At 38.8% G+C, this 25429-nt stretch overlaps 1 protein-coding gene across 2 annotated transcripts; it reads right to left on the reverse strand.

The window, feature by feature from the left end:
- Positions 1-55: 55 nt before the first annotated feature.
- On the reverse strand, positions 56-23577 carry RARS1 (arginyl-tRNA synthetase 1). Of its 2 annotated transcripts, none has more exons than XM_004271975.3 (15): positions 23446-23577; positions 21989-22123; positions 18457-18645; positions 17438-17546; positions 16648-16748; positions 16090-16211; positions 15019-15139; positions 13192-13321; positions 11872-11976; positions 8697-8875; positions 8223-8332; positions 5578-5683; positions 1508-1680; positions 1119-1366; positions 56-281 (listed from the first exon to the last, which is right to left on the reverse strand). In XM_004271975.3, the coding sequence occupies exons 1-15, from the start codon at positions 23488-23490 to the stop codon at positions 172-174; spliced, it is 1983 nt and encodes a 660-aa protein (XP_004272023.1). In that variant the 5' UTR covers positions 23491-23577; the 3' UTR covers positions 56-171. The 2 variants fall into 2 exon arrangements, with proteins under 2 accessions (XP_004272023.1, XP_049563180.1); XM_049707223.1 differs by having other exon boundaries at positions 21989-22321; positions 23446-23515.
- Positions 23578-25429: the final 1852 nt, after the last annotated feature.

Below are 25429 nucleotides of genomic sequence, written 5' to 3' on the forward strand. Positions count from 1 at the left end.
ATTTTTCTTTTCAGAAGCCTAGTTGTGAGAGATAAAGAACCACATGTTCTGTAGATAGCTGACAAATTTCTTTTACTTGTTTTTGTATCCACATGATTGATGATTGTGAAAAAGCAAACAATGCTAATGGCCACTTTGGTAAAAACACACAGTGTTCAAACCTAAGGAGGATTACATTCTTTGGACAGGCTTTATTCCCAGGATATCAAACCCCTTGGCCATGACAGCAGCTACTGCTTCACATAGCAGCATACGCCACATGTTCACCTTCAATACTTCTCCTGAGAACATAGAAAAAGACAGTAAATTTTCTTTTTACAAATCACTATTAAAGAATCTATGTTACTTCTGGATTTTACTGAGAAGTGAATAGCCCAACCCATAGATGTTTTGGGGCTTTAATTAGAATCACCTTTACCTTAAACTATAAGGGGAAACAATCTAAGAAATATAAGTGTTCTGTTCAAGAAATCTGTTTTCAACTGATGATAAAAGAGATACAAGGCCTGCATTGATTAGATTGTATTTTATCTTTCTTTTTAGAGTTCTTTCCTAGGCCTCATGGTCTGAATTAACTATAAACTTTAACACCATAATGGTGAGATTTTTTTCCTAATGAAGTTTTAGTTCTCAGGCATGACTCTCAGAAATGCCTACTTGCCATGTAACACATTAATTCAGTCTACTTCATTAACTCTTTAACAGGGTAGAGCAAAAAGCCTACAAAAGGTATCATTTTTTTCCCCCAAGGGTAGTTTTCGTTATCAAGAACCACAAAGATTCATTCTGGGACCCTCAGTCACACTGCTTTTGTTGGAAATATCCTATTCCTAGTGGCCTTCTAATTGTTTTTCTTTAGAGTCTTATGGTTCCATCCCATGTGCCTGAGGGTGGGGAAACTAGTCAGTTTGGGAATGGGAAGAATTCCGTTTATGCTTTTATTAGAGCTAGCTCAATTTTGTCTTGTGTATATGATATGGATTAATGTGTAACTGGGGGAAAAATTGGGGGGAGGTGGTTTCCATAAATAAAATAAATTGAAAACCACCTACATCCAACTCAAATAAATGCCTTGTTGGTGCCCAATCCCCAAAATGACTATTGGATGAACCACTCACCAGTTTGTCGATCTTTCTCCACACAATAGCAGCTATCATAGAATTCTGTGAAAGTAGTTGCCAGCTCATAGATATAATCACAGAGAGTGTGGAGAAATAAGTCATCTAAAATCTTCTGCAGAACCTCAGGGAACCGCAAAATGCACCGGCCTAGTTTCCATTCCTTCTCATGGTCCAAAATGATCTTGGTCTCTCGAGCAGCTTTCTGGAGCATTTCTTCATCAATACTGGCCAGACGCGCAATTGACCTGAAAAATCAGGTAACAGCCATCATTCCCCTTTGTTAAGTACATTCTTTTCCATTGAAACATGTAGTAAGAAGTGACTGATATAAACTAGAAATGATCATCATTTGATTCAAAATAAAACAATGTTGTACCCACAATTACCTGATTCTAGTGAAGGCATACAACAAGTAAGCCGCTGTATTTCCTCTGTCATCCAGCATTTTGTCAAAGGAGAAGATATAGTCATTCAACCGGTTATGGGAAAGATCAGCATATTTGATACAGCCATAAGCAACAGATGTCTGAGCAGCCTTCAACTCCTCTGTGGTTAAGACCTTTTGGAAAAAGAAAAAAATACTTCATAATCCTGTCTCACAGACAAAAGATGGGCGTAAGGAGCATCTAATGGTGCTTTTTAATCAGTAAACTTTAATAAATATCAACACTGAGGTAGGAAAACATGGACCAATCTACAAAGAAGAGAACAATGAAAATACAATTCATCAGCTCTGCATAACGAAGAATGTTTCCATGAGAAACTTGATTTGTAAATTATGAAGTGTCCGCTTGAATACGTTACTCAGTAAGTGAGAAACGGAAAGCACCAATTATTAGTTTATATCCGCTTCATTCCATCAAAGATTCTGAGGTAGCTTACAGGAAACAAGTACAGTAAAATAAAAACAAAAATTAGGGTCAGGTAATTAACTGGAATTAAAATAGGGTGTCAAGAACTGGAGATCTAATATTGTTTTGCTAAATTTGGTCATACATTCTGAAGCATTATTAGGTCACAAGTAAGTAAGTAAGGATTTCTGTTCTGGACATGATGCAGTAGCTTGAAGTAGACTAACCCTTCCAGCAAAATCAACTACTTAAAAGCTGAATAAGTTATATGAAACAACCGTTTGAAGTCACCAGAGAGCATCAACACAAGGACACCATTAAGACAACCAGCTGGCATGCTATCTGTCGGCCAGAAAACCTAACTAGGATGAATGATATTATCTAGAACCGTTATAATTTTTCATCCACAATGTCAGATGAAATGACTAAAAACCAAGAGGTGAGGTAGGGGGAGGGAGAAACAAGACAACAGAAACAACAAAAACAAGTCAACAGCAACTTTAAAGTCTGGAATTGTTTAAAGAATACTTATTAGCTACAAAGAAGAAAAATAGTAACTTTACAGTGGAGAAACTGATAGTATCACCTTAACAAAGTGATCAAAATTAATATTAACAATCATGAGAAATATCAACATCATGTGCCTCCTGAAATAAAAAAGTGAGAAGAACTCCTATCTTCCCAAGACTGCATAACTGGAATTTAATCATGAGGAAATACCAGATAAATCCAGCTGAGGGACATTCCACAAAAAACCTGACCCTTCGTAAGTGTCAAGATCATGAAAGTCAAAGAAAGAGCAAGGAACTGCCCAGATTAAAAAAGAATAAGGAGACATGAAAACTAAATGCAACATGTGATCTTGGACTAGAAAAAGGACGTCTGTAAGACAAATGGCAAAACTTGACTAAGGTCCGCAGATTAGTGAATTGTATTGCAGCAATGTTAATTTCCTGATTTTGATAATCATACTACGGCTGTAAGATGTTAATGTTTGGGGAAGCTAATATGGGAATTCTTTGTACTATTTTACAATTTTTGTTATGTCTGAAATTATTTCAAAATGAAAAGCTAAAAGAAAAATTTCAAAATGAAAAGCTAAAAAGAAAACTATGATTAAGGTATTCAAATAATGAGACAAAACTGTATGAAAAGCAAAATTTCAATAGACACTTGGAATACAGAACAGCAAAATATCTGAAGTAGATAAATATTCAAAATAAAGCACGGAGAGAAGAAAAGTGAAAAAAAAGTGAAAGACACTTTGGGAGACCGTCAAAAGTTCTAATATAATATATGTACTTAGAATTCCAGAATAGAATGGGGCAAAGATGCAATATTTGAAGAAATATGGCTGAGAATTTTCCTAAACTGATGAGGAACCCAACCCACAGGAAGCTCAGCAACTCCCAAGCAAGGTAAGTACAAAGGAAAGAAGGAAACTCCCTAACTCCCTCTCCAAACCAAACCTAGGCAATAAAAAAAACTGCAGGGAGGAATAAAGTTCACAGGAAAGGGTAAATATGTGGATAAATATAAATGAATAGATGGTCTAAAACAAACACTGTACAAAAGACTTGAACAGACCCTTCACAAAAGACACCCAGATGGCCAATAAGCAACAGTCAACATAAATTACTCATCAGAGAAATGCAAATTTTAACCATAGTGAGATGCTAATACACATTCACCAGAAAAGCTAAAATAAAAGACTCACAAAAAGTTATAGTGGAAGATATGGGGCAACTGGAACAATCACATACTAGTGGTGAGAGTGTACAATGGTTACAACTCTGTCCTTGGCACAATTTTTAATAAAGTTAAGCATAAGCCCACCCTGCAACCCATCAATGCCATTCCTAGATATACATCCAAGAGAAAAAGTGCATGTACCCATAGAGTGGCTTGAACAGCAATGCTGAAATTAATTTATTTGTAATAGTCAACAAACAGAAACAACCCTAATGTCCATCAACAGAAGAAACATAATACTATTAGCTAGGGACTTCCCTGGTGGCACAGTGGTTAAGAATCCACCCACAAATGCAGGGGACACGGGTTCAAGCCCTGGTCTGGGAAGATCCCACATGCCGCGGAGCAACTAAACTCGTGCACCACAACCACTGAGCCTGTGCTCTAGGGCCTGTGAGCCACAACTACTGAGCCCGTGTGCCACAACTACTGAAGTCTGTGCGCCTAGAGCCCATGCTCCACAACAAGAGAAGCCACTGCACACCTCAACAAAGAGTAGCTCACGCTCGCCACAGCTAGAGAAAGCCCGAGAGCAGCAATGAAGACCCAATGCAGTCATAAATACATACATACTATTATCTAGCAATAAAAAGAAATGAACTACTGATACACCTGGAAAACAGAACACACGTTATGATTTCATTAAAGTCCTCAAACAAAAGTGATCTATGGTGACAAGAAACTTTCTGGGGTGATGGAAATATAACTTGATTGGTTGGTGTTATCATGTCTATACATATGTGTATGTAAAAATTCGTCAAGCTTTACATTTTACTGTATGCAAATCAAAAGATACTAGCTGAAATGGCCAAATAAATAAAAGAGTCAAAGCAGTTTTTGTTATCATGCAGACTAAACAAACTGATTAGGTGACTAAATTTTCCATTTTTCATCTGATTGTGCCACTTGTGCCTAGGCCAGAACTAAAAGGCAAAACCATTCTGGAGATACCAACTGGGTATACCTGACAACCACCTACTGGAAATAGAGAAAAAAAGTATTTTACATTTCATTTTGCTAACAGTGGAAAGGGAACAGATGGGAAGAATGTAGCCTTACAGCCTGCCTTCATGCTCTCTGGATTATCAGTGATCTACCCAAACCAAACAAGACAGTGTGTCCTCAAAGAACCTTTTTTTTGTTTGGCTCTTTGATGTCTACATTTCTTCCTATTCTGTGTCTCTTTCTGTCATTTTACTCTTCTGTTTATAGTAATTATGTTCATTCCAAAATACCACTTGACTTGCAGGAGAGTAAAAGACCTAAGACTCTTTGAATCTCAATCCTTGACCTCTGTTATTCCCATCTTAAATTTTTTTTGATGCTTTTTTTCCATTTTGATGCAGTTCCTCCAAATTCCACACAGATCCAACCTCAGTCCTTTCTAAGGGTGCTATGAAAGCCCATCATGTTTCCTACTCTGATGGCTCGTCAGTGGCCGAGAGTGGTAGGTGTTTACTGCTATGATCATTCTACAAATGCTCCCAGACAAAGGAGCTCAGCAGACGTACACTCTAATGTAGGCTCTTCACTCAGACCGTCTCAATCTTCAATATTCTCCCATCACTGGTTCAAAGCAGTGACAGGTGAACTGCCAATAAGAAGCAGATATTCTATGCCACATTAACAAAGGCGAAAAAGGCCATGGCCTTTTGTAATAGCCAAGAACTGTATTTTCACAATAAATACTCAACAATTCAAGAAACAAACTGTGCAATAAAATCTGAGTACTATAAGCCTGTCAAAAGTGGACTGACTCCTTATAATCCTTCCCAGTTCTCTCAATAAAGACAAAAATAAAAAACCACAACACCATGCATGCTACACAATACACAAATAAGTCTTTGGATTACCTTGTCTCTTTCTTTTTCCTTCAATTTGTCCATGGAGCGTTTTAGTCCTTCTTCCAGAAGGTCTATGAGGCGCACCGTTTCACCTGATCGTGTTTTAAACTTCTTCCTAATAAAATTTAAATGTCCCAGTTAAACAGATTTTGAAGCAGACCTTCCAACTTAGAAATCTTTGAAAATTAAGGTTTGACACTGCCTTATTCAGCTGACAACCAGGGAGGATGCCAAAAGAAAGTAGATACAGTCAAGTGTCTTTCATCTATTAACCCTCAACTCCAAGCATTCTATGCTTTAGACCCCTAATAGCATTCTCTACATGTTCACCTTTAATACATTCGTTAAAACGGAAAAAAAGAAGACATCCGTTAATTTGTTCATTTTTCTGAACACAAAGTTTGGCTCAGTTGTTTTACTTTCTTAGAAAATTATTAATTAACTACACTTTTGCTTCTAGAACTGCTTGGGAAATAAGCAAATTCTTAACTGGAATCTTACTTGCATTTCTCTGAATAGTAATTCCACCTGTCCAGTGGTAACCAACCCTAGAAGCATATCGGAATCAGCCTGAGAACTTTAGAACTGGATGCCAGGGCCCCATTCATACTCACTGAAATCAGAATCTCTGTGGATGGGGCAAAAGTACTGATAAGCACTGCCCTGAGTAACTGCACTATTAAAAAGCATTTCATGAGGGGCTTCCCTGGTGGTGCAGTGGTTGAGAGTCCGCCTGCCGATGCAGGGGACACGGGTTCGTGCCTCGGTCCGGGAGGATCCCACATACCGCAGAGCGGCTGGGCCCGTGAGCCATGGCCGCTGAGCCTGCGCGTCTGGAGCCTGTGCTCCGCAACGGGAGAGGCCACAACAGTGAGAGGCCCGCATACCGCAAAAAAAAAAAAAAAAAAGTATTTCATGAAAATTGGATTTTACCTATTAAAAAGAAGTTTGCAAGACATCCAAGTATATGATGTCCATCTTTTTCTTCCTGTTTTTTTTAAGTTAAAAAAATCCTTCAATCCCAATAATGGTACAAAGGAAGCATGTTTTTCTATCTAACACAAAGTCTGCCAAAGTAATTGTGATACTTCCTGTTAAAGTTATATGTTCAGAGCTGCCTTAAAAAGGATCATCTTGCCCTTCATTATAGAATTAAAACTCCTTTATTATTCCAAAAATACATTAAATACTTCCATAGCTTTCCTTATACCATCCCCTCCCCTCCTTGAGTGTTCCAACAACTTCCAGACCTTCTGTGTGATGAAATGATATCCATCATAAAGCCTAGCCAAAATGTAAGAAAGCCTTCCTTAATGTCTCCACTTTGCAATAACTGGTCTTTCCCATTATTCCCTACCTGCGCCTGCCTTGAATTTTTGCTTTTTGTGTTGGTCTACTCCTCTGACCAGTGGTTCTAATAAGAGGGATGCATACCTGACTACCAAAAGAGCTTTCAAAAACAGATGCCTAATACCCACTGTAGACCTAATAAGTCAGTAACTCTCCTGGTAGGGCCTGGCATGTATATTTTAACAGGCTCCACAGGGAACTGCTCTGCTTTAGATGACAGGCTTCTTCTTCAGGAAGGAGGCCATGTTTTATGTTATCTTCATGTACACACTGTGGAGCACCCAGCCAATGAGGTGCTCAATAAACAGGAAGATGATCAAATAAAATGATAAGTTATTTATTGTAAAAAGCCTTAAAACAGAAAAATTCACTAAAAAATAGATGGCAGAATCTGAGCATTTTAATGTCACTATTTAAAATACGGTAGGCTGCTACTGGCTAACTATCACAGATATTATTTTTCTTTTTTATGGTGTAGGACACCATAATTACATGATACCGAATGCAGAAATATAAAACAACAACCAAAAAAAGAAGTAAAAAATTCCTTAGCCATTACATGATAAATTAAATGCCAATATATAAATATTGGTGATAAATATCAGACATAAAAGGTAAATGTGTTAATTTTCTCCTAACTGTAGGAATAATCATCTAAATGTTAGTCAAAAAAACCAATAGGGGCTTCCCTCGTGGCGCAGTGGTTGAGAGTCCGCCTGCCGATGCAGGGGATGCGGGTTCGTGCCCCGGTCCGGGAAGATCCCACATGCCACGGAGCGGCCATGGCTCACGGTAAGGACCCAGTGTCTTCTAATTAACAAAAAAGCGCAGCTATACAGAAGAGTCATATGTTACAATTAAATGTCTGATCTAAGGTATTTGGTCTCCATATAATCTTGTATCTAAAATAAATACCCTGACACCCCTAGCCTGCCTTTTACATGCTTAATTAGGGCTTTTGTACACTGGCTTGTTAAGCATCTTGAGCTAGCTTATGCAGTTTTTAGAAACATCACCCACTTTTACGTGATGGTAGTATTTAGGTCATGTCACCAAATCTAAAATGATATGGTGATTAGTTAAGTGATCCTAAGACAATATTAAATGTAAGATGTTAAAAATTTCTCTGAATTCTCCCTAAAAGGTTACATTCTCTGGCAGTGATAAGACATAGGTACAAAACATCTCAGCTGCGTACACCACTACAGCATACGTAGACTATGGTATCAAATGAAATATAGCCTCTTTCAAAGAAATCTGGGGGTCAGGTGTGTCATTTCCACCTTCAGATTTTCCAGACTTACTTGTCTTCCCCCAGTACCACACCAAATCCAGCATGAGACACTCGAGTTACTGCAGGGTCATACCAACCAATCATTTGAGCACCACCAAATATTGTCTGGAAGTGTAAAGACTACAAAGAAATAGAAAGAGAAAGTTACTTGCTAAACTTTCTAATTAAAAAAATGACTGAAAGCTCTTCTGCTTAGGAATAAAAATTTGTAAAATTCAAATCACTCACACATCTTGTAAGGCAAGTAAAGTTGTAAAAGCTCTTCTTTATTCCTTATACATGAGAAAAGGAACACCCTTTCAGTTTACAGAGACAAGCGGGAAAGCTGAGAAGTGTACAAGTTTGGCCAAATCCAAACCCTGTTCTTTTCCTTATATTACATTACTTTTCCGAATTTTTGTAGGGAAATTTATAGGGTCTTATAGAGCCAAATGCCTCACCAACTGGACAATCTAAACATACACAAATCTTCAAACTCACTTACTTGTCCACTGTCTACCACATAGATGATCATATCTGCTTTTTCCTCAAACAGTCTTTGTTTAATAGCAGCCAGGTCAGATGTATCATAGGTATAACCTCCATCTGATTTTACTATGGTTAATGGTATGGAACATCCTGGAACAAACACAATCTTTCTGCCATCATCCACTTGCACAAATCCTAGAAGAAAAAAAAACTTTATTAATAATGTTAAAAGAATCTTAAAGGACTATAAATGCTTAGCCATTATAGGATATTTATTAGAGAGCTCAAAAAAAAAATCACAGGATTTTTTCCCTCAATGTGACCTAGTATGAGCCTTGGAAAATGGCTATTGTCAAGGTTGTCTGGGCACCCAGGGTGTGTTCAGGGCACAGGTGAGATATCCTGGCAGTTTTCTGGACTAACACTACACTCTTCATAGAGCATCCCACTGGAGCCCAAACTCTTCATAGAGCATCCCACTGGAGCCCACCTGCTCAGCAGACACAGAACACGGAAATCTGTGCTTTGTTTTCAAGCTGGAGTCATAGCCTTCCTTTGGGAGGAGGATGCAATTTTTATCGTTACCTCTTAAAATGTATTCATTCATTTACAGTTTTAAAGTTAAAACTGCAAGAGTTCAGGAAACAAACATGGCAGGATTTAGCATTTAGAATGGTTAGTGAAAAGTAAAAATAAAATCATGTTCATACACTCATAATGAAAAAGACAAAATTCTTGGATGCAAGAAAGGACAGGAGAGTACATGACGGTAAAAACAGCAATCTTTGAGTGCATGCTACTATGTGCTAAATACTATATTAAGCCTTAAATTCAACCTTCACAATAACTCTCTGCAGTAAATATTGTTATTACTGTTTTTTTTTACACTTTAGGAAACTGATGCTTGGTAAGGTGAAGGCACTATAAAATGCTGGTTAAAAACAAACTCTGGGGCTTCCCTGGTGGCGCAGTGGTTTAGAGTCCGCCTGCCGATACAGGGGACACGGGTTCGTGCCCCAGTCTGGGAGGATCCCACATGCCGCGGAGCAGCTGGGCCCGCGAGCCATGGCCGCTGAGCCTGCGCGTCCGGAGCCTGTGCTCCGCAACGGGAGAGGCCACAACAGTGAGAGGCCCGCATACCGGAAAAAAACAAAACAAAACAAAAAACAAACTCTGAAGCCAGACTGCCCAGGTTTGAATCTCAGACTTATTACTTATTAGCTATGTAACTCTGGGAAGTTACTAACTTCTCTGTGCTTTTCTCATTATTAAAATTTCATTATCGTAAGTGTACAAATAAAATATGCTAGAGAGGGTAGAGAAAAGGGAACCTTCTTACACTGCTGGTGGGAATGTAAATTGGTGCAGCCACTATGGAAAACAGTATGGAGGTTCCCCAATAACCTAAAACTAGAGTTGCCATATGATCCAGCAATCTCACTCCTGGGCATATATCTGGACAAAACTATAATTCGAAAAGATGCACGCACCCCTATCTTCACAGCAGCACTATTTGTAATAGCCAAGACATGGAAACAACCTAAATGTCCATCAACAGATGAACGGATGGAGAAGATGTGGTACATATACACAATGGAATATTACTCACCCATAAGAAAGAATGAAATAATGCCATTTGCAGCAACATGGATGGACCTAGAGATTATCATACTAAGTGAAGTAAGTCAGACAGAGAAAGACAAATACCATATGATATCACTTATATGTGGAATCTAAAATATGACACAAATGAACCTATCTACAGGACAGAAACAGACTCACAGAGAACAGACTTGTGGTTGCCAAGGTGGGGGGAGGGAGGGAGTGGGAGTGTGGGGTTAGCAGATACAAACTATTACATATAGAATGGGTAAACAAGGTCCTACTGCACAGCACAGGGAACTATAGTCAACATCCTGTGATAAACCATAATGGAAAAGAATACGAAAAATATGTATTTACACATACATACACACACACACATATATATATAACTGAATCACTTTGCTGTACAGCAGAAATTAACACAACATTGTAAATCAACTATATCTCAATTAAAAAATTTTTTTAAAATTCATTATCTTAAAAGTATGGTCCCTAGGCTCCAGAACGTGACTAACAAATACCATTTGTCATTCAAGGAACCAAGTTTCCTTGCAGATATCAGATTGGTTGAATCCAGATCTAAGGCAAATGGTCGAAAAACATAAAAGATATTAAACCTTACAATAATGCTAAAAACAATCCAGTTGTCACATCTGGAAGATATTAAGGAATTAATTTATTATTCTGAAAATTGATAAAGAAAGAAAAATAAAGGACCAAGAATTTATACTGTTTGTCTTCTATGAATTGTACCTCAGGATAATCAAAATGATTATGTGACAAAGTTCTGCACATGAGAATTCCAGGTAACAAAGGAATGACAGAATGCCACCGTTTTCCAATCTCTAATGAAATAATGGAACAAAGTCATGACAATCAACAGCTGCTAAAACCTCTAGGGGAAAGTCTAATGGGGAAATTAAAGGATAGATCAGGCTGACAACACCTAAACCCACTAATTCATCTTAACATCATAGTAAGAGAGCCCACCAAAAATTGGCATTCTTGCAAATTAAACAAGACAAAACAAAAAAGGGAAGAAAATAAAAACACAAACCAGAATTTAATCAAACCTCTTTAGAAAATACAGATAGAGGAATTGTTACATAACATTATATGGGAATCTCTGTAAGACAAACAGCCTAGTTTCTTCAAATAAATGAGAAAAAAGGATGGGGCTAATGGAGAGAAACCCATGACCTACAGAATTTATAGCAAACAAATGTGCAGACACTGAAAAAAAATACTCATGATTAAAAAAGATTATGAATCAACTTGGGAAATTTGAACTCCTGACTCACTATTTAATATTAAGGAATTATTAACTGTCATGGAATAATAATGGTATTGTGGTTTTGGGGTGGGATGAAGGGCCTGTTGTTTCAGAGACAAACCAAAGCAGTTATACATGAAATTATATGATATAAGCAGTGTATATAGGAAGGTACTGACATAGTAACATCGGCCTGCATTCATAATTAAGTTGGGTAACAAGTGCATGGAGTTGGGGATTACTAGAATATTCCCTCCGCTTTTGCCTATGTTTGAAAATTTGTATAATAAAGTTAAAAAAAAAACCAACTCACCTCTATCTTCAAACTCCTTCACAATATCATTCATCATATCTTGATAGAAGGATTCTCCCCTCTCTATTAAAGAGATGTCCAACGCCTCATAGATTTTATTAAACTCTAGGGAAAAAGTTACCAAATAAAGAAAATGTATAATTTAAACAAATAGGAAACATGCATCTTACCTTAAAAGAAATTATTTAATTGAAGCATTTGGAAGGAAATTAATCACATGAAAATGTATGAAACAGAGCATTACATACATACTGCCACTTTGAAAATTTGGAAAGAATATAGCAAGATACATATCAAAATTATTAATAGTGGGGAGGAATACAGATAATGTATTTCCTTTTTTCCTGTCTACATTTATTTTGTTCCTGCAAGGAACAAATACCTACTGTAATTTTTAAAAAATTTACTCTTAGGGGGCTTCCCTGGTGGCGCAGTGGTTGAGAGTCCGCCTGCCGATGCAGGGGACACGGGTTCGTGCCCCGGTCCGGGAAGATCCCACATGCCGCGGAGCGGCTGGGCCCATGAGCCATGGCTGCTGAGCCTGTGCGTCCGGAGCCTGTGCTCCGCAACGGGAGAGGCCACAACAGTGAGAGGCCCGCGTAACGCAAAAAAAAATAAATAAAAAATAAAAAAAATAAAAAATTTACTCTTAGAAAATGTAAATGAGAAGAAAAAAAGAAAAGCCTTTCCTATTTGGAGTTCAACTGTTTACTGAATTTTCTTATATAGTTTTTTTCTAATTTGTATCATTTATCTGTTTCTCTAGCCACGCATTAGTGACACAAGATAACCTACAGTAGCACAACACATTTTACTGCCTAGTGTGGCAAAACAGCCCTCAGCCTTTTCCAAAGATCTACTGGCTATTCTTGTTCATTTACTCCTCAAAGTGACCTTTCAGATTATGTTAAAATTGTCTTAAAACCACAAATGAATGTGGAGAACTAGGGGATTCTGCATGACACTCTGTCCAAACATTCTATTCCATCCTTTTGTGTATTTCCCTTCATTTTAGCCCTACGCATTCTTGGATAGACTTATTCCTAACTATTTTTATAGCTTTGGATGCTACTGTGAATAGCATCTTTTTCTCTTCTACTTTCTTTCCTAACTAATTTTTCCTGACTTCTGAGGAAGTTAAATTTTGCACCTGCCTGTCTTTATAAACTTTCTTTGCAGTTTCAACTTCAGAAAATACTTAAGAAAAATAATTTGCTAGTCCTTGAAAATTTAACATGTCATTCAAGGTCAATTTTGAATACTCAAGAAACTGTATGCAATAGTATCTGTTAGATGAATGAACAAAGCCCAGAAACTCACCTTGGCGGGAGACATCACAGATAAGCTTCCAAGCTTTTATGATGTCTGGATTTTTACTCTGGAGCAAAACAACACACTGGTATGCTCTCTTCTTAAATTCCTCCTCGGTATCAAATCTCTTCTTGGATTCCTGCGTTTAAAAAAAAAAAAAAAAAAAGGTAAGGTTTGTAAAGACTGACCCCCATATTTCTAGATAAAAAATTTGTACATTTCTCAAAAAGACCTAGACAAACCCCACAAATAGACCAGAGTGAGGAAGTAAAAATTTAGAACACCAGAACAAGTGCTCTATCTCAACAAAGAGTATTGTTACAAATGAATGCGCCAATAAAACCCTATTATTGCCTCTGAAATAATTTTTCTTAAAAATATAAAATTCTTGGGCTTCCCTGGTGGTGCAGTGGTTGAGAGTCCGCCTGCCGATGCAGGGGACACGGGTTCGTGCCCCGGTCCGGGAAGATCCCACATGCCGCGGAGCGGCTGGGCCCGTGAGCCATGGCTGCTGAGCCTGCGCGTCCGGAGCCTGTGCTCCGCAATGGGAGAGGCCACAGCACTGAGAGGCCTGCGTACCGCAAAATAAATAAATAAAAATATAAAATTCTCACCACAGTGCTACCTCTACTTTTCCAATTCACACCAATGCTATGTTCCAGGAGAGTAATAATGAATAGCTAACAGATGAGGAGGAATTTTCTGGGCTCTATTTTCCATTCTGGATGAGCAATTTTTTTTGTAATTAAAAATAAAATTGCTTTCATTGTTTTTATATCTATTTTGAAAGCAACACATGCTTACTAAAAAAATATATATATATATTGTTAATCCCATCCCAAACTCACCAGCAATAACATTTTGATGGAAATTCTAGACATTTCTTTATAATTACAGATCTATGTGTTTAAAAAAAACTGGAAATATATGGCTTTTCTTTTACCTTGGTTTTAAAATTTAGCAATGTATTAAAAAATTTTATTGCATTAATAGATTTGCCTCATTATATTCAGTGCACAGAATCCCAAGAGACTGTAAGTTATTTCACCCACCAGTAAACAATTTATTTTCAATTTTTTCATTAGAAAATACATACCAAAATACAAAAATAACTTCAAAAAACCCAATAACAACCAACCAAAAGACCCACAAATGTTTACTTTTTAATGCAGTAATCCTATTCTTGGGATACTGTCTATCATAAGGAAACAATTTTAAAAAGGAAAAAGACCTACAGTATGAAGTTTGAGCTCCCCCCAAATGGGGGAAGAAAATCCAACAATAGGGAGTGAAATAAACTTTGGTCCACAAATCCAAAATAATGTGCTGTTATAAAGTAACATGAAAGAGTTTGATAAAATGTTTAACAGGCAGAATATAAAAATGATATTATAACCACAAATGATATAATACATGTTTGAATGTTTGTATACAGATAAGTAAAGGAGTCACACTAACTGATTTAAAATTATGGTTTATGGTAAATTGTCTTTAAAAAACTGTTTATATATACTTAACAACGCTTTCAAAATATATAAAATGAAGATGAAAACTACAGCATCAGAAATTTTTAAATATTAAAATGTATTTTGACTAACAAACTCCTAAATTCACTTAAGAATGGGTAATGTAGTAGAATTAAATTTTTTTTTTTTTTTTTTTTTAGAATTAAATTTTTAACATACACCAATAAAAAAAGCAAGCATGATGTGTTAAGGAACAGAGTTTAGCAACTGTTATAGTAGCTTCAAATACCATTTTAAACTCCCTAAGGAAAACAAATAATTGTGATAAATGATAAACACACAAATAATAGAACAATAAATGAAATCAAACCTTATAAAAAGCCTGAAGATCCCCAATGGGAGGTGAAACTGTTAGGTAATCCGGAAATCTGTCTTGCAGGTGAGCAATGAGCATGCCAAACTGGGTTCCCCAATCTCCTACATGGTTTAATCTAATACCAAAAACAGAACATAAAATCACTTTAAAATGATAAACATGGTTAAATTAGAGGAATTATATTCCATTAGGAACCACTAACATTAAGTGCCAGTACATCACATTTAGTAATATATTTTTATGGAGGTGTTTCCTCAACTGGTCTGAGAGGCAAAGACCAGGTCTGTTATGTTTAGCATCGCATACCCAGGAATGGAGGCTGCAAACAGCAGGCCTCTAGGATTTGCTGAATGAATTTCCTATCAGTGGACTGTGATCTGTTTATTGTGTAGTTAACTGGGACAATGGCAGCCGGGCCAATGTTGGTCATTACCACAATTTTATGAAAATTTAACTTTTCAACTAATTATCTTAGTGTAATTAGTGGTTCCCAAATGTCAATGGACAAAATTTTTCAAAATATGTCAATCCAACCACTTCTCATTCCTCACGGCTTTCATCTAATCTCAAACCACCAGATCATCTCTTAACTGGATTATTAAAACAGCCTTCTAATTCATTACTATAGTTCTCCCTTAGTTGCCTAGCTTCTTCACAGGAACCAGAGTAATCTCTAATTAGATTACATGCCCTACTAACTTAAGACTTTCCAATAACTTCTCACTGCACTTAATAAAATCCCAATTTCCTACCATGGCCTACAAGGCCCAGCACCATCTGTTTCTTGCTTACCTCTCCCACTAGACTATATACCCCTAGTATACACGAGGCAATCAAGAAATATTTGTGGAACAAATGGGGGAGCTTTTTCCTTGGTTCCGCCCCCTACCCCAAGTCTTAAAAGCTGTTAGTCCAGAGGAGGGGCCAAGGACATAATTTAAAAGCCTAATGGGTGATTATGAAGCAGAACCACACTGATGAATCACTGATTTAGTCAAAGATTCTTTCTCAAGTGACATTTTCCCTTGTCTATAGAAATCTCCAAAGAAAGCCAAGAGTACATACCGCAGCACGTTATATCCTGCAAACTCAAAGAGGCGGCACATGCTCTCTCCTATGATCGTCGACCTGAGATGGCCTACATGCATCTCTTTAGCTATGTTGGGAGAGGAAAAGTCAACTACAACCTAGGATAAATAATAAAGATTTTTTTTAAAGGGGTATAAACATTTTATTCTGCTAACACATTCATTAATAACATTTAATAATAAACTTAAGACTTAAACAGTAGCTTGCATTGTAATTCAATTGTGTTAGGTTTTCTGATGAAACCTGTCCATTATTAACTGAAAAATAATCAAATTTGTTTAAACAAATTCTATTCTCTAATCTATTCTCTATTTCAGAGATAACTCATAAATATCGGTTGGCTACCTCAAATGCTTTATGGAATGAAAGGAAAAATCACATAGCAATCAAGACCCAGGGGAAAAGTTACTTCACAGCTGTGTTCATAATTTCAAAATATTAATGATTAAATCTCAGTAGAAGTAAAAGCCATTCCTAGTTATAACTAACACAATTCTAATGTATTATTATATCAATCAAAAATTGTACATATACCTTTTTGTTTTCTCCAATGGCAGGTAGTTTAACACCATTCACCAAGAGGTTGGTCAACTGTTGTGATACAAAGCCCTTTCTTAAGTGGACATTAATAAAACCTAAAGAACAATAGAGAAGAGAAAAAAAATCAGACAGCCTCCAAACTTGAGGATTGCTCACCCCCAAAGCCTTTCTCAATTTCACTTATGCGGGTTCCAGAGCCTTAGTCTGGTTCTGGCAAAACTTTTCAGGCTTCCAACACCACTTGGGGCCTTGCCTTGAGCACTCCTGTAAGTTCCCTGTTTCAGCATCTATTTCAAACTTTCACCACTCTCCTGAAAGCTTCTTACTTCAGGGCCCCTTCACTCTCAGCAAATGATTTATTTACCTCTTAACAGAAAAGAGGTGATTCTTTCGTACAGAATACCTGCCATGGTCTATCTCCTTTTTGCTGATGAAGAACTAAGCCAGAGGGAGAAAAAGTTAACTCATCCAAGACCAGTGTGGCTAAGTCTAGTTTAAAACTACAGTTTCCTAACTCTCAATCTAAGGTGCTTTCATCATCTTGTTCAGTATACAAGTTATAACCCTATGTTTATATTTAAAATGGTTTTCTTGGGAATTCCCTGGCGGGCCAGTGGTTGAGACTCCGCACTTTCAATTCTGTGGGCCCCGGTTCAATCCCTCGGTCGGGAAACTATTGGTAAAAATCCTACAGGCTGCGTGGCACGGCTAAAAAAAGTTTTCTTATTTCTAAAGGACTCAGCAATCAATACAACTACTTAAGAAAGATAACATTATGACATACCAGGACCAGCAATTTCAACTTTTTCAATATATTCATTGTCTGGGAGGTGTTTGATAATGTTTCCAGCAATTTCCCTTGGATTAACTTTCTGCTCCTTGGTTTTGAGCATCTATAAAACATAAATGATTCATTACACAACAGGTTTCAGCAAGGTAGTAGGAAATGCACAACTGACAAAGCATCAGATGCATTTGACATAAGACCCATCAAAAGGCAGAAAAGCAGAGACCAATAACCTTGTAAAGGGATTGATTAAAGCATCAGACATCAAAGTGCCAGAAGGAATAAAAAAGTGCCAAAACCACAGGACCTCCATTTGAAAATGAGTTGCCAAAACTAGCTAGAACTTTTTAATGAAGACTTCTAAAGTCTTTAGTTATAATGCCCGTTTCCAGGATATTCACATTCCTAATTTGCAAATATTCAGAGTTGAGTAATAAACAGCACCCTTATAAACTTAACCCCAGCGTAGACACATAAAAATTATCTAGAAAAAAATCTGGTCTCTTTAGATGAAGCCTTTCTATTCAGCAATGAAAAGAAAGAAAAAGTCCCAAACCAGGGGCAATAAACTACTAACACATTAGACAATGTAGCTCTTAAAAACAGGGAACTCCTCTGCCTGAATATGAAATACACAAGCCCACCTCAAAGACACATCTCCACCAAATATTTGATGGGAATGCTGGTTCTAGACAGCTAACTTTTAATCCCTCAACAATAACACAAAGCCATCCTGGACACAAAAGGAGGGAAGTGCCAAAACAATACCAACTATTACCCTTAAACATTGAGAATATATATATATATATATATAAAATATATATATATAATTTAAATATTCAAATTAGTGGTTTTTAAAAATTAAAAACATACACATTCCCTTTCTTCAAGATTTTCCAGAACCGTGGAAAATGTTTTCACTGAGGATACAATTTGATATTATTTATGCAAATGGTAATAATTATAATGCTTAAGAAAATCAAATCATCAAGAATGCTTTATAATAATATAATCACCTGAGAGATACCCATAGCACTATTACACTGATAGTCCCCAAACTTGGGCTGTTGACTTGGTGTCACTATCAGTGGAGGATTTTCCAAATCTGGATAGGCAGCCTTAATGGCACAACCAAAGACCTCTTGTAGGCAACTATTGATGTTAAGCATATTTTTAGTTGGTTTGCTCCTTTCTGCTTGAAGACTCTGTAAGAAAAGAATGAAAATGTCAATAAATTCTAAATTATCATACAAAATTTTCCCAAATATTTTGCAAAACCTTGAAATGTCTTCAGAAGAACTGAAAGGTAATATACACTGATAGTGTAATGCTCTCATACCTAGGATATGCTGAGAAACATTAATAGGACAAGTCTATCCCATAGCATCTAAGACATACATGTAAAAACGTCCTGAGTACTGTCTTTCTACAGTTATTTATTTATTTATTTATTTTGCGGTACGCGGGCCTCTCACTGTTGTGGCCTCTCCCGTCGCGGAGCACAGGCTCCGGACGCGGAGGCTCAGCGGCCATGGCTCACGGGCCCAGCCGCTACGCGGCACGTGGGATCTTCCCGGACTGGGGCACGAACCCGCGCCCCCTGCATCGGCAGGCGGACTCTCAACCACTGCGCCACCAGGGAAGCCCTCTACAGTTATTTTATCAGAACAGAAATTAGCAATAGAGAGTAAGGGGCTGATTGGATTTTCTCAGCTTCCTTAAAGCACAGAGAAAATAATACAAAATAAATCCTAAATAACTTCTTATCAAATGCTGGAACTGAAAGCTCTATGAACAAAAGAAATAAAAAAATATATTCTCTCCATTAAAATGTTGACCCCTTCAAGGCATGAAATGAAACAGATAAAAAATACTGCTGGGTAATATTAATATATCAGAATAACAGGTTGTTTTGTCTTACTGCTATTCCCATGTTGGACTACTACTACCTCCTATTTCTCACTTTCTCTGAAGTGGAATATATTCACATAAGATGGTGTAGAATTAATTAATTACCTCTATTATTGCACTTTTCATACCTTCTCCAAATTATCTGTATCACCAGACATCTGATTGCAAAGAAAGTGTCCTATTTATGGCTCTATCCCTGGCACCTAGCATTGTACCTGCCATGTAGCAGGTCAAGATGACTGGTGACTGAACACATACGCTCATAATGGAATACAAATGAAAATGCTGCTACAAAGTAATCACAACTTTACATCAGTCAAAATGCCAATGATGTGCAATATGAATGACAACAACAATGAAAACTATTATTCGAGTAGTACTGAACTGAGTACTACTGAGTAACTTGAGTCTCAAGAACTGAGTCAAGTGCTTTATTTATTTATGTGCATTATTTTACTTCATCTACATAACAAAAATTCGGTTTGTGACTACTATCATCATTTCCTTGTGGGCTAGAGATTAAGTAACTGGCCAAAGATAACAAAGGCAAGTGGCAAAGTCAGGATTCATGGTCTGTACTGCTGGAATGGAGCATTTCAGGTTCTATGCTTCCTCATCACCCTCTCTACCATATGGAAGAAATTATATTCTTTAAACTCACTAAAATACTGATTTAAAATTTTAGTTAGTCAATAATTGACTCCCCTGTGATGCCACACTCAAAAAAGGGGAAGATATGCTTATCACAATCTAAAGGTTTCCAATAACAAATACTGGGTTGGCTAAAAAGTTCATTCGGGTTTCTAACATCTTAATGGAAAAACCCGAACAAACTTTTTGGCCGACACAATACTAAAGTTTTTAGATATGATCCTAAGACCCAAAACCAATTGTAGATAAATCTCAATCTATTTTTAAAGGCTGGGAATATCAGTATATGTGTATGGATGTGTGTATGTTTTTGTGTGTATATATGTAAACACATGTATATGAATCCACTGTACTTGATTTCTGCACCATGCAATTAAGTATTTGACTATAATTAAATACTTTTCCCCAACCTGTTTCGTATGTGCAAGTCTTTTCTCCCCCAAAATGGTAAGTTCCATGAGGTTAAGAAATATTACATACGGTACAAACACCTTTGCTATAACTCACTATAAGCATTCTGAAACACCTCACATTATGCAAAAAAAAAAACCAACAAAACCTCCTAAAACCACAGAGCTTATGAGAAAATTAGCATCAGAAGCAGATTACTCAAAATCTCTGATTTTGTAATAAGAGTACCATCACATAGCAATCTTAACATTGTCACTGGTGAAAAACGTACCCATAATTCTAATAAGTACTAAGTAAATATAAGACTTAATCTTGGGCGGGGGGAAGACAGCTCAGTAGGAGGGGGTATACGGAAGAGTTGAGGCTGTTGAGTTAATGAAAACAAGGGCAAAAATGTCTCTGAGACAACCATCCAACACGTGTTTCTAACTCAGAGCATATGGCCAAAGTGAGCCAGAGGAAGAGGGTAGGGAGAATGGGCATCCCGCACTATTTATTCTTCTGTGGCTTGCTGTTCTCTGTTGCGTACTTTGTATTCAGTGCTGTTACTCAGTAGGGCAAAGTATCTACGAAAGAACCAATATGCCTTCCACATTACACTGACGGAATTCTCCTATTTACAATTAGAGCTAGTTCCCATTATGAAAATGTGTATTAGAATACATTGTACTTCCTTTTGTATCTCTTCCCTCCTAGACTCTAGCACATATTAGGCATTTAACAATACCTCTGAATTGAAATAAATATAATAGGGAAATGAGTAGAAGTAAGTGCAGAATGAATGAGGTAATCAGAAAGGTGAGATATTTTGGGGGCAATTCCATGGAAAAGGAATTTTGTGATTTTAGAAGACTCAAAGCTATTTTAAGCGGAAGAGATCACAGTAGGTAATAAAAAAGACTTCACGGGAGTGGGGCAGGCAGAGTCTAAGATGAATAAATGGGGTAAGCTTTGGAAAAAAGGTATAATGCCAGTGCAGCCTGGCTGAAAGTAGTACACACACAGGAGAACAATTATGGGAGTGAGGTCATCCTCTAGGATGTGTCATCAGCAGACCTGAAAGGCAGGCCAAGAAATTAAAACCCCAACTGAAGCAAGCTCACTATGTTGACAAAACTTATAAACACCGTTAGATCATGAAGTCATTAAATAACCAGTACAACACAAGCTTCCTGGAAAAAAATGTTCTGAAATTTTAAGTGGAAAAAAATATATATATGACGTTGTAAAATACGAAAGTAAAACTGTACAATAACCAACTTAAAGCAGAGAAGGGCTGTGGGTGTATTTAAAAATATTTCCATTTGATAGAAGCAATTATGTAAAATTAAGCTGGCCAAACACTTAGTATGATGAAACATTTCAAAGGGCCCTAGAAGGACAAGAGCAATTGCTCCATTATCTGCACCAAAAACTGAGTCCTAACTTGTCTCATGCAGGGAGAAAGGACATGGTTTCTTCACTCCTTTTTCCAAATTCCTCAGGGCATGCTTTCAGAATCTTCGATAACAAGGATTTTAAAAAAAGACACAATAATTTAAATTGTAGAATGAAACTAGAACCTAGAGTACTCACCTTTTGAAGGATATTCAGCCGATACTTTAATTTTAAATTTTCTTCCCGCAACTGTTCCAAATTTGAAGAAGCTTCCGAACAGCTGCAGTTTTTCAACCGATCAATTTCAGCAGTCAGAAACGTAATCTCTTTCTCCTAGGAAAGAAAAGCCACTTTGTTCGGTCCGTCATAACTGATGATTCCCACGACGTGATAAATTGAACCACAGGCTTACTTCCTCCTTTCCCCTCCTCTCCACCTGGGTGTGGCAGAGGTGATGGGAATGAAGGAGTTTCCTTAGGATAAGCTGTGAGTTGTCTTCCTTGAGGTTTTTGATGACATTAGGATATTATCCTTGATAAGAAAAAACGAAGCACGTGTGTTGGCGGGGAGAAACAGGAGTGTTAAGCATGCAAGGGGATAAGCTTCAGATCGCTTGTTTCTTTTTTGGCTCAAGTGCCACCCCTTCCGCCTTTTCTGAGACACAAGGATTTTCCCATTTTTTCCTCTCTTTGTTTCCAGGGTCGTAGGTCCTAGCCTAGATGTTCTCCTCCAACTAAAGACATGTCCAGTCAAAAGAAAATCAAGCTTCCAACCTAACTGCATTACTAAGGGAGACACGCCCTCACTTTAACTGTCAGATTGTCTACCTGGACATAACTACAGCCGAAAACATTGCCATAAATGAGCATACGTTATGTTCCAGGCACTGAGCTAACACTTTTCAGAAATTATCTCTATTATTCTTATCACAACCCAGCGAGAGGGTACTTACAGCCCCACACGGACAAAGACCATGCGAGGAGAGCGGTAAAGAACGTGCCAATCTACCTGACCAACTTGTACTGTTGTGAGGGATTTAGCATAAAGCAGTTCCCGTGATGAGATGACACTGCGTAACCTACATTCCCATCACCCCTCCCACTTCTCCCTACCTGGGCCTAGAGGGTAAGGGAACTGTCACTTTTTGACAAAGTATGACAGTTCTTCCCCCCACGAATACTGAGGGCAAGAGAGCAAACTCCTGCTTGATAATGAACGACTGCACGGGCTTTTCTGGATTCCTCTTGCTCAGCAGCACGGCGAGAACGGTGGCTGAGCTGCAAACAGGACCCAGGGCCCCTCTGCCTGGTCCCGCGCTTCCACCGAGAGCGCGCGCGTGCTCGGGAAAAGACGAGCGCTGCTCGAGGCTGTACTCAACACGCCAGGCTCCAGCACCCCACCCCCCGGACACGCTGCCTTGGGGAAGTCAGAGAGAGGGGGACCCTCCACCTCGCTGAACGTCACCGTCACCCGGGCCTGGAAACCACGGGTTCTTCCTCTCCCACCTCTGGGAGAGCGTTTCTGGGCGGGCATTAGCTTCCGAGGCAGCGCAGGCCGGTCCCCACCTCGCTGCCGTCGCCTTATTGCTGCCCGGGCAGGAGCCGGGCCCTGGGGCCTCCCTTCCAAACCTTCCCACCGGACCCACGCGGTCCCACCTGCTGCAGCAGCCGCGCGGAGCAATGAGCAACCAAGCCGTCCATCCTCGCGTCAGCCGCTTACCCACCAAGCCGCCGGAAGCGGAAGCGGCAAGCCCCGCCGGAAGCGGAACCCCTCTCCCTCTGCCCTTCCCGGCCCCGCCCAGCCGTCTCGTGGGTGTCGCCTCTGCTGCCCCCTGGTGAAATCCAGGAGACACTGCGGGGAGAACCCGCGGGAATTTTCTGCCAGGATTGGGGGCGGGGGCTGCAGCCTTAAATTCTGATGTTGGGACGAGGGCAAGGGATTTGAGGGAAATCGGACCAGAGCTGCTCTGTGCTCGACTGACTTGGACAGAGGCACTTACCTAAAGCCTTTGTCTCTCAAGGGCTTCATTTACCCCTCCGTGAAATGGGTACAGAACTAACAAAATCCATTAATTTATTCAATAGAATTTATTATGTCCATTAATATGCCAGCACTATGCCAGGCGCTGGAACACAGCTGGAAACAAGTCCGACAAGGTCCTCACTTTCATGGAAGTTACATTTTAGAGGGAATAGATATACCAGACAAGAAAGTAAATAACAGTTAAGAATCCGCCTACCGGGCTTCCCCTGGCGGCGCAGTGGTTGAGAGTCCGCCTGCTGATGCATGGGACATGGGTTCATGCCCCGGTCCGGGAAGATCCCACATGCAGTGGAGCGACTTGGCCCGTGAGCCATGGCCGCTGAGCCTGCACGTCTGGAGCCTGTGTTCCGCAACGGGAGAGGCCACAACAGTGAGAGGCCCGCGTACCGCAAAAAAAAGAAAAAAAGAATTCACCTACCAATGGAGGGGACACAGGTTCGAGCCCTGGGCTGGGAAGATCCCACATGCCGGGAAGATCCCACATGCCACGGAGCAACTAAGCTCGTACGCCACAACTACTGAGCCTGCACTCTAGAGCCCAAGAGCCACAACTACTGAGCCCACGCACCTAGAGCCTGTGCTCTGCAACAAGAGAAGTCACTGCAGTGAGAAGCCTGGGCATTGCAACAAAGAGTGGCCCCTGCGCACTGCAACTAGAGAAAGCCCGTGTGCAGCAACAAAGACCCAACTCAGCCATAAATAAATAAATTTTTTTTTAAAAAAGAAAGTAAATAACAATCTTGAGGGTTTTTTTTTTTTTTTTTGAATTTTTGGCTGTGTTGGGTCTTCATTGCAGTGCTCGGGTTTCTCATTGTCCTGGCTTCTCTTGTGGAGCACGGGTTCTAGGCACACGGGCTCAGTAGTTGTGGTTTGTGGGCTCTAGAGCACAGGCTCAGTAGTTGTGGCTCACGGGCTTAGTTGCTCCCCGGGCATGTGGGATCTTCCCAGCCCAGGGCTCGAACCCGTGTCCTCTGCATTGGCAGGTGGATTCTTAACCACTGTGCCACCAGGGAAACCCCTCAATGAGTTTTAATTGCCAGGAAGGTAATGTGGTAGAGTCACTTGGGTCAGGGAAGGTCTCTCTGAGCAGGTAACATTTGAACTAAAATTTTAAACAGCTAATCTGGGATGTAAGTTCTGAGAAGACAGGGATGTCAACTGTCTTGTTGACTCTTCCCTGGATCCCCAGTGCTTCAAACAGTGGTCTCTAAATTTTTTTGCTCTGTGGCCCATGAATGAATTTTAAAAATTCTTACTATAGTCTACAGGCTTTTTAAAGTTGACATCTGAAAGCTCTTGCAACAAATTGAAATAGTGGTAATGAACTATTTTCTGGCATCTTGTTTCTTTTGTAAGTGCTGTTAATGTATTTTCATCAAAACCATGGAGCGGCGAATTTAGCTCATCCAATTTATGGAAAATGTTTACCATATTGATTAATTGGCAAAGCCAGTTCTCTTTGTCAAGTCAAATACTTCATATCATTTTTACCTATTTTTTTTATTTTTGAAGTTGGCTTTTATTTTTATTTTTAAGCCAAACACAAGTGTTAATATATGTCCCTGTGACACGTTTTTACTTCTCTAAGAGAGAAAG

This window comes from Orcinus orca, chromosome 3, assembly GCF_937001465.1.
Source record: "Orcinus orca chromosome 3, mOrcOrc1.1, whole genome shotgun sequence".
Classification (NCBI taxonomy): domain Eukaryota; kingdom Metazoa; phylum Chordata; class Mammalia; order Artiodactyla; family Delphinidae; genus Orcinus; species Orcinus orca.

What these genes read in the sequence shown, in the direction of transcription:
- RARS1 (XM_004271975.3), bottom strand. Translation starts at nt 23,490, where the DNA reads ATGGACGGCTTGGTTGCTCATTGCTCCGCGCGGCTGCTGCAGCAG. An exon ending in CCGCGCGGCTGCTGCAGCAG is followed by an intron (nt 22,124 to 23,445) that starts GTGGGACCGCGT and finishes TTTCTTTCCTAG; the next exon opens with GAGAAAGAGATTACGTTTCT. An exon ending in GAAGGAGTTTGAAGATAGAG is followed by an intron (nt 8,876 to 11,871) that starts GTGAGTTGGTTT and finishes TTTTTCTTCTAG; the next exon opens with GATTTGTGCAAGTGGATGAT.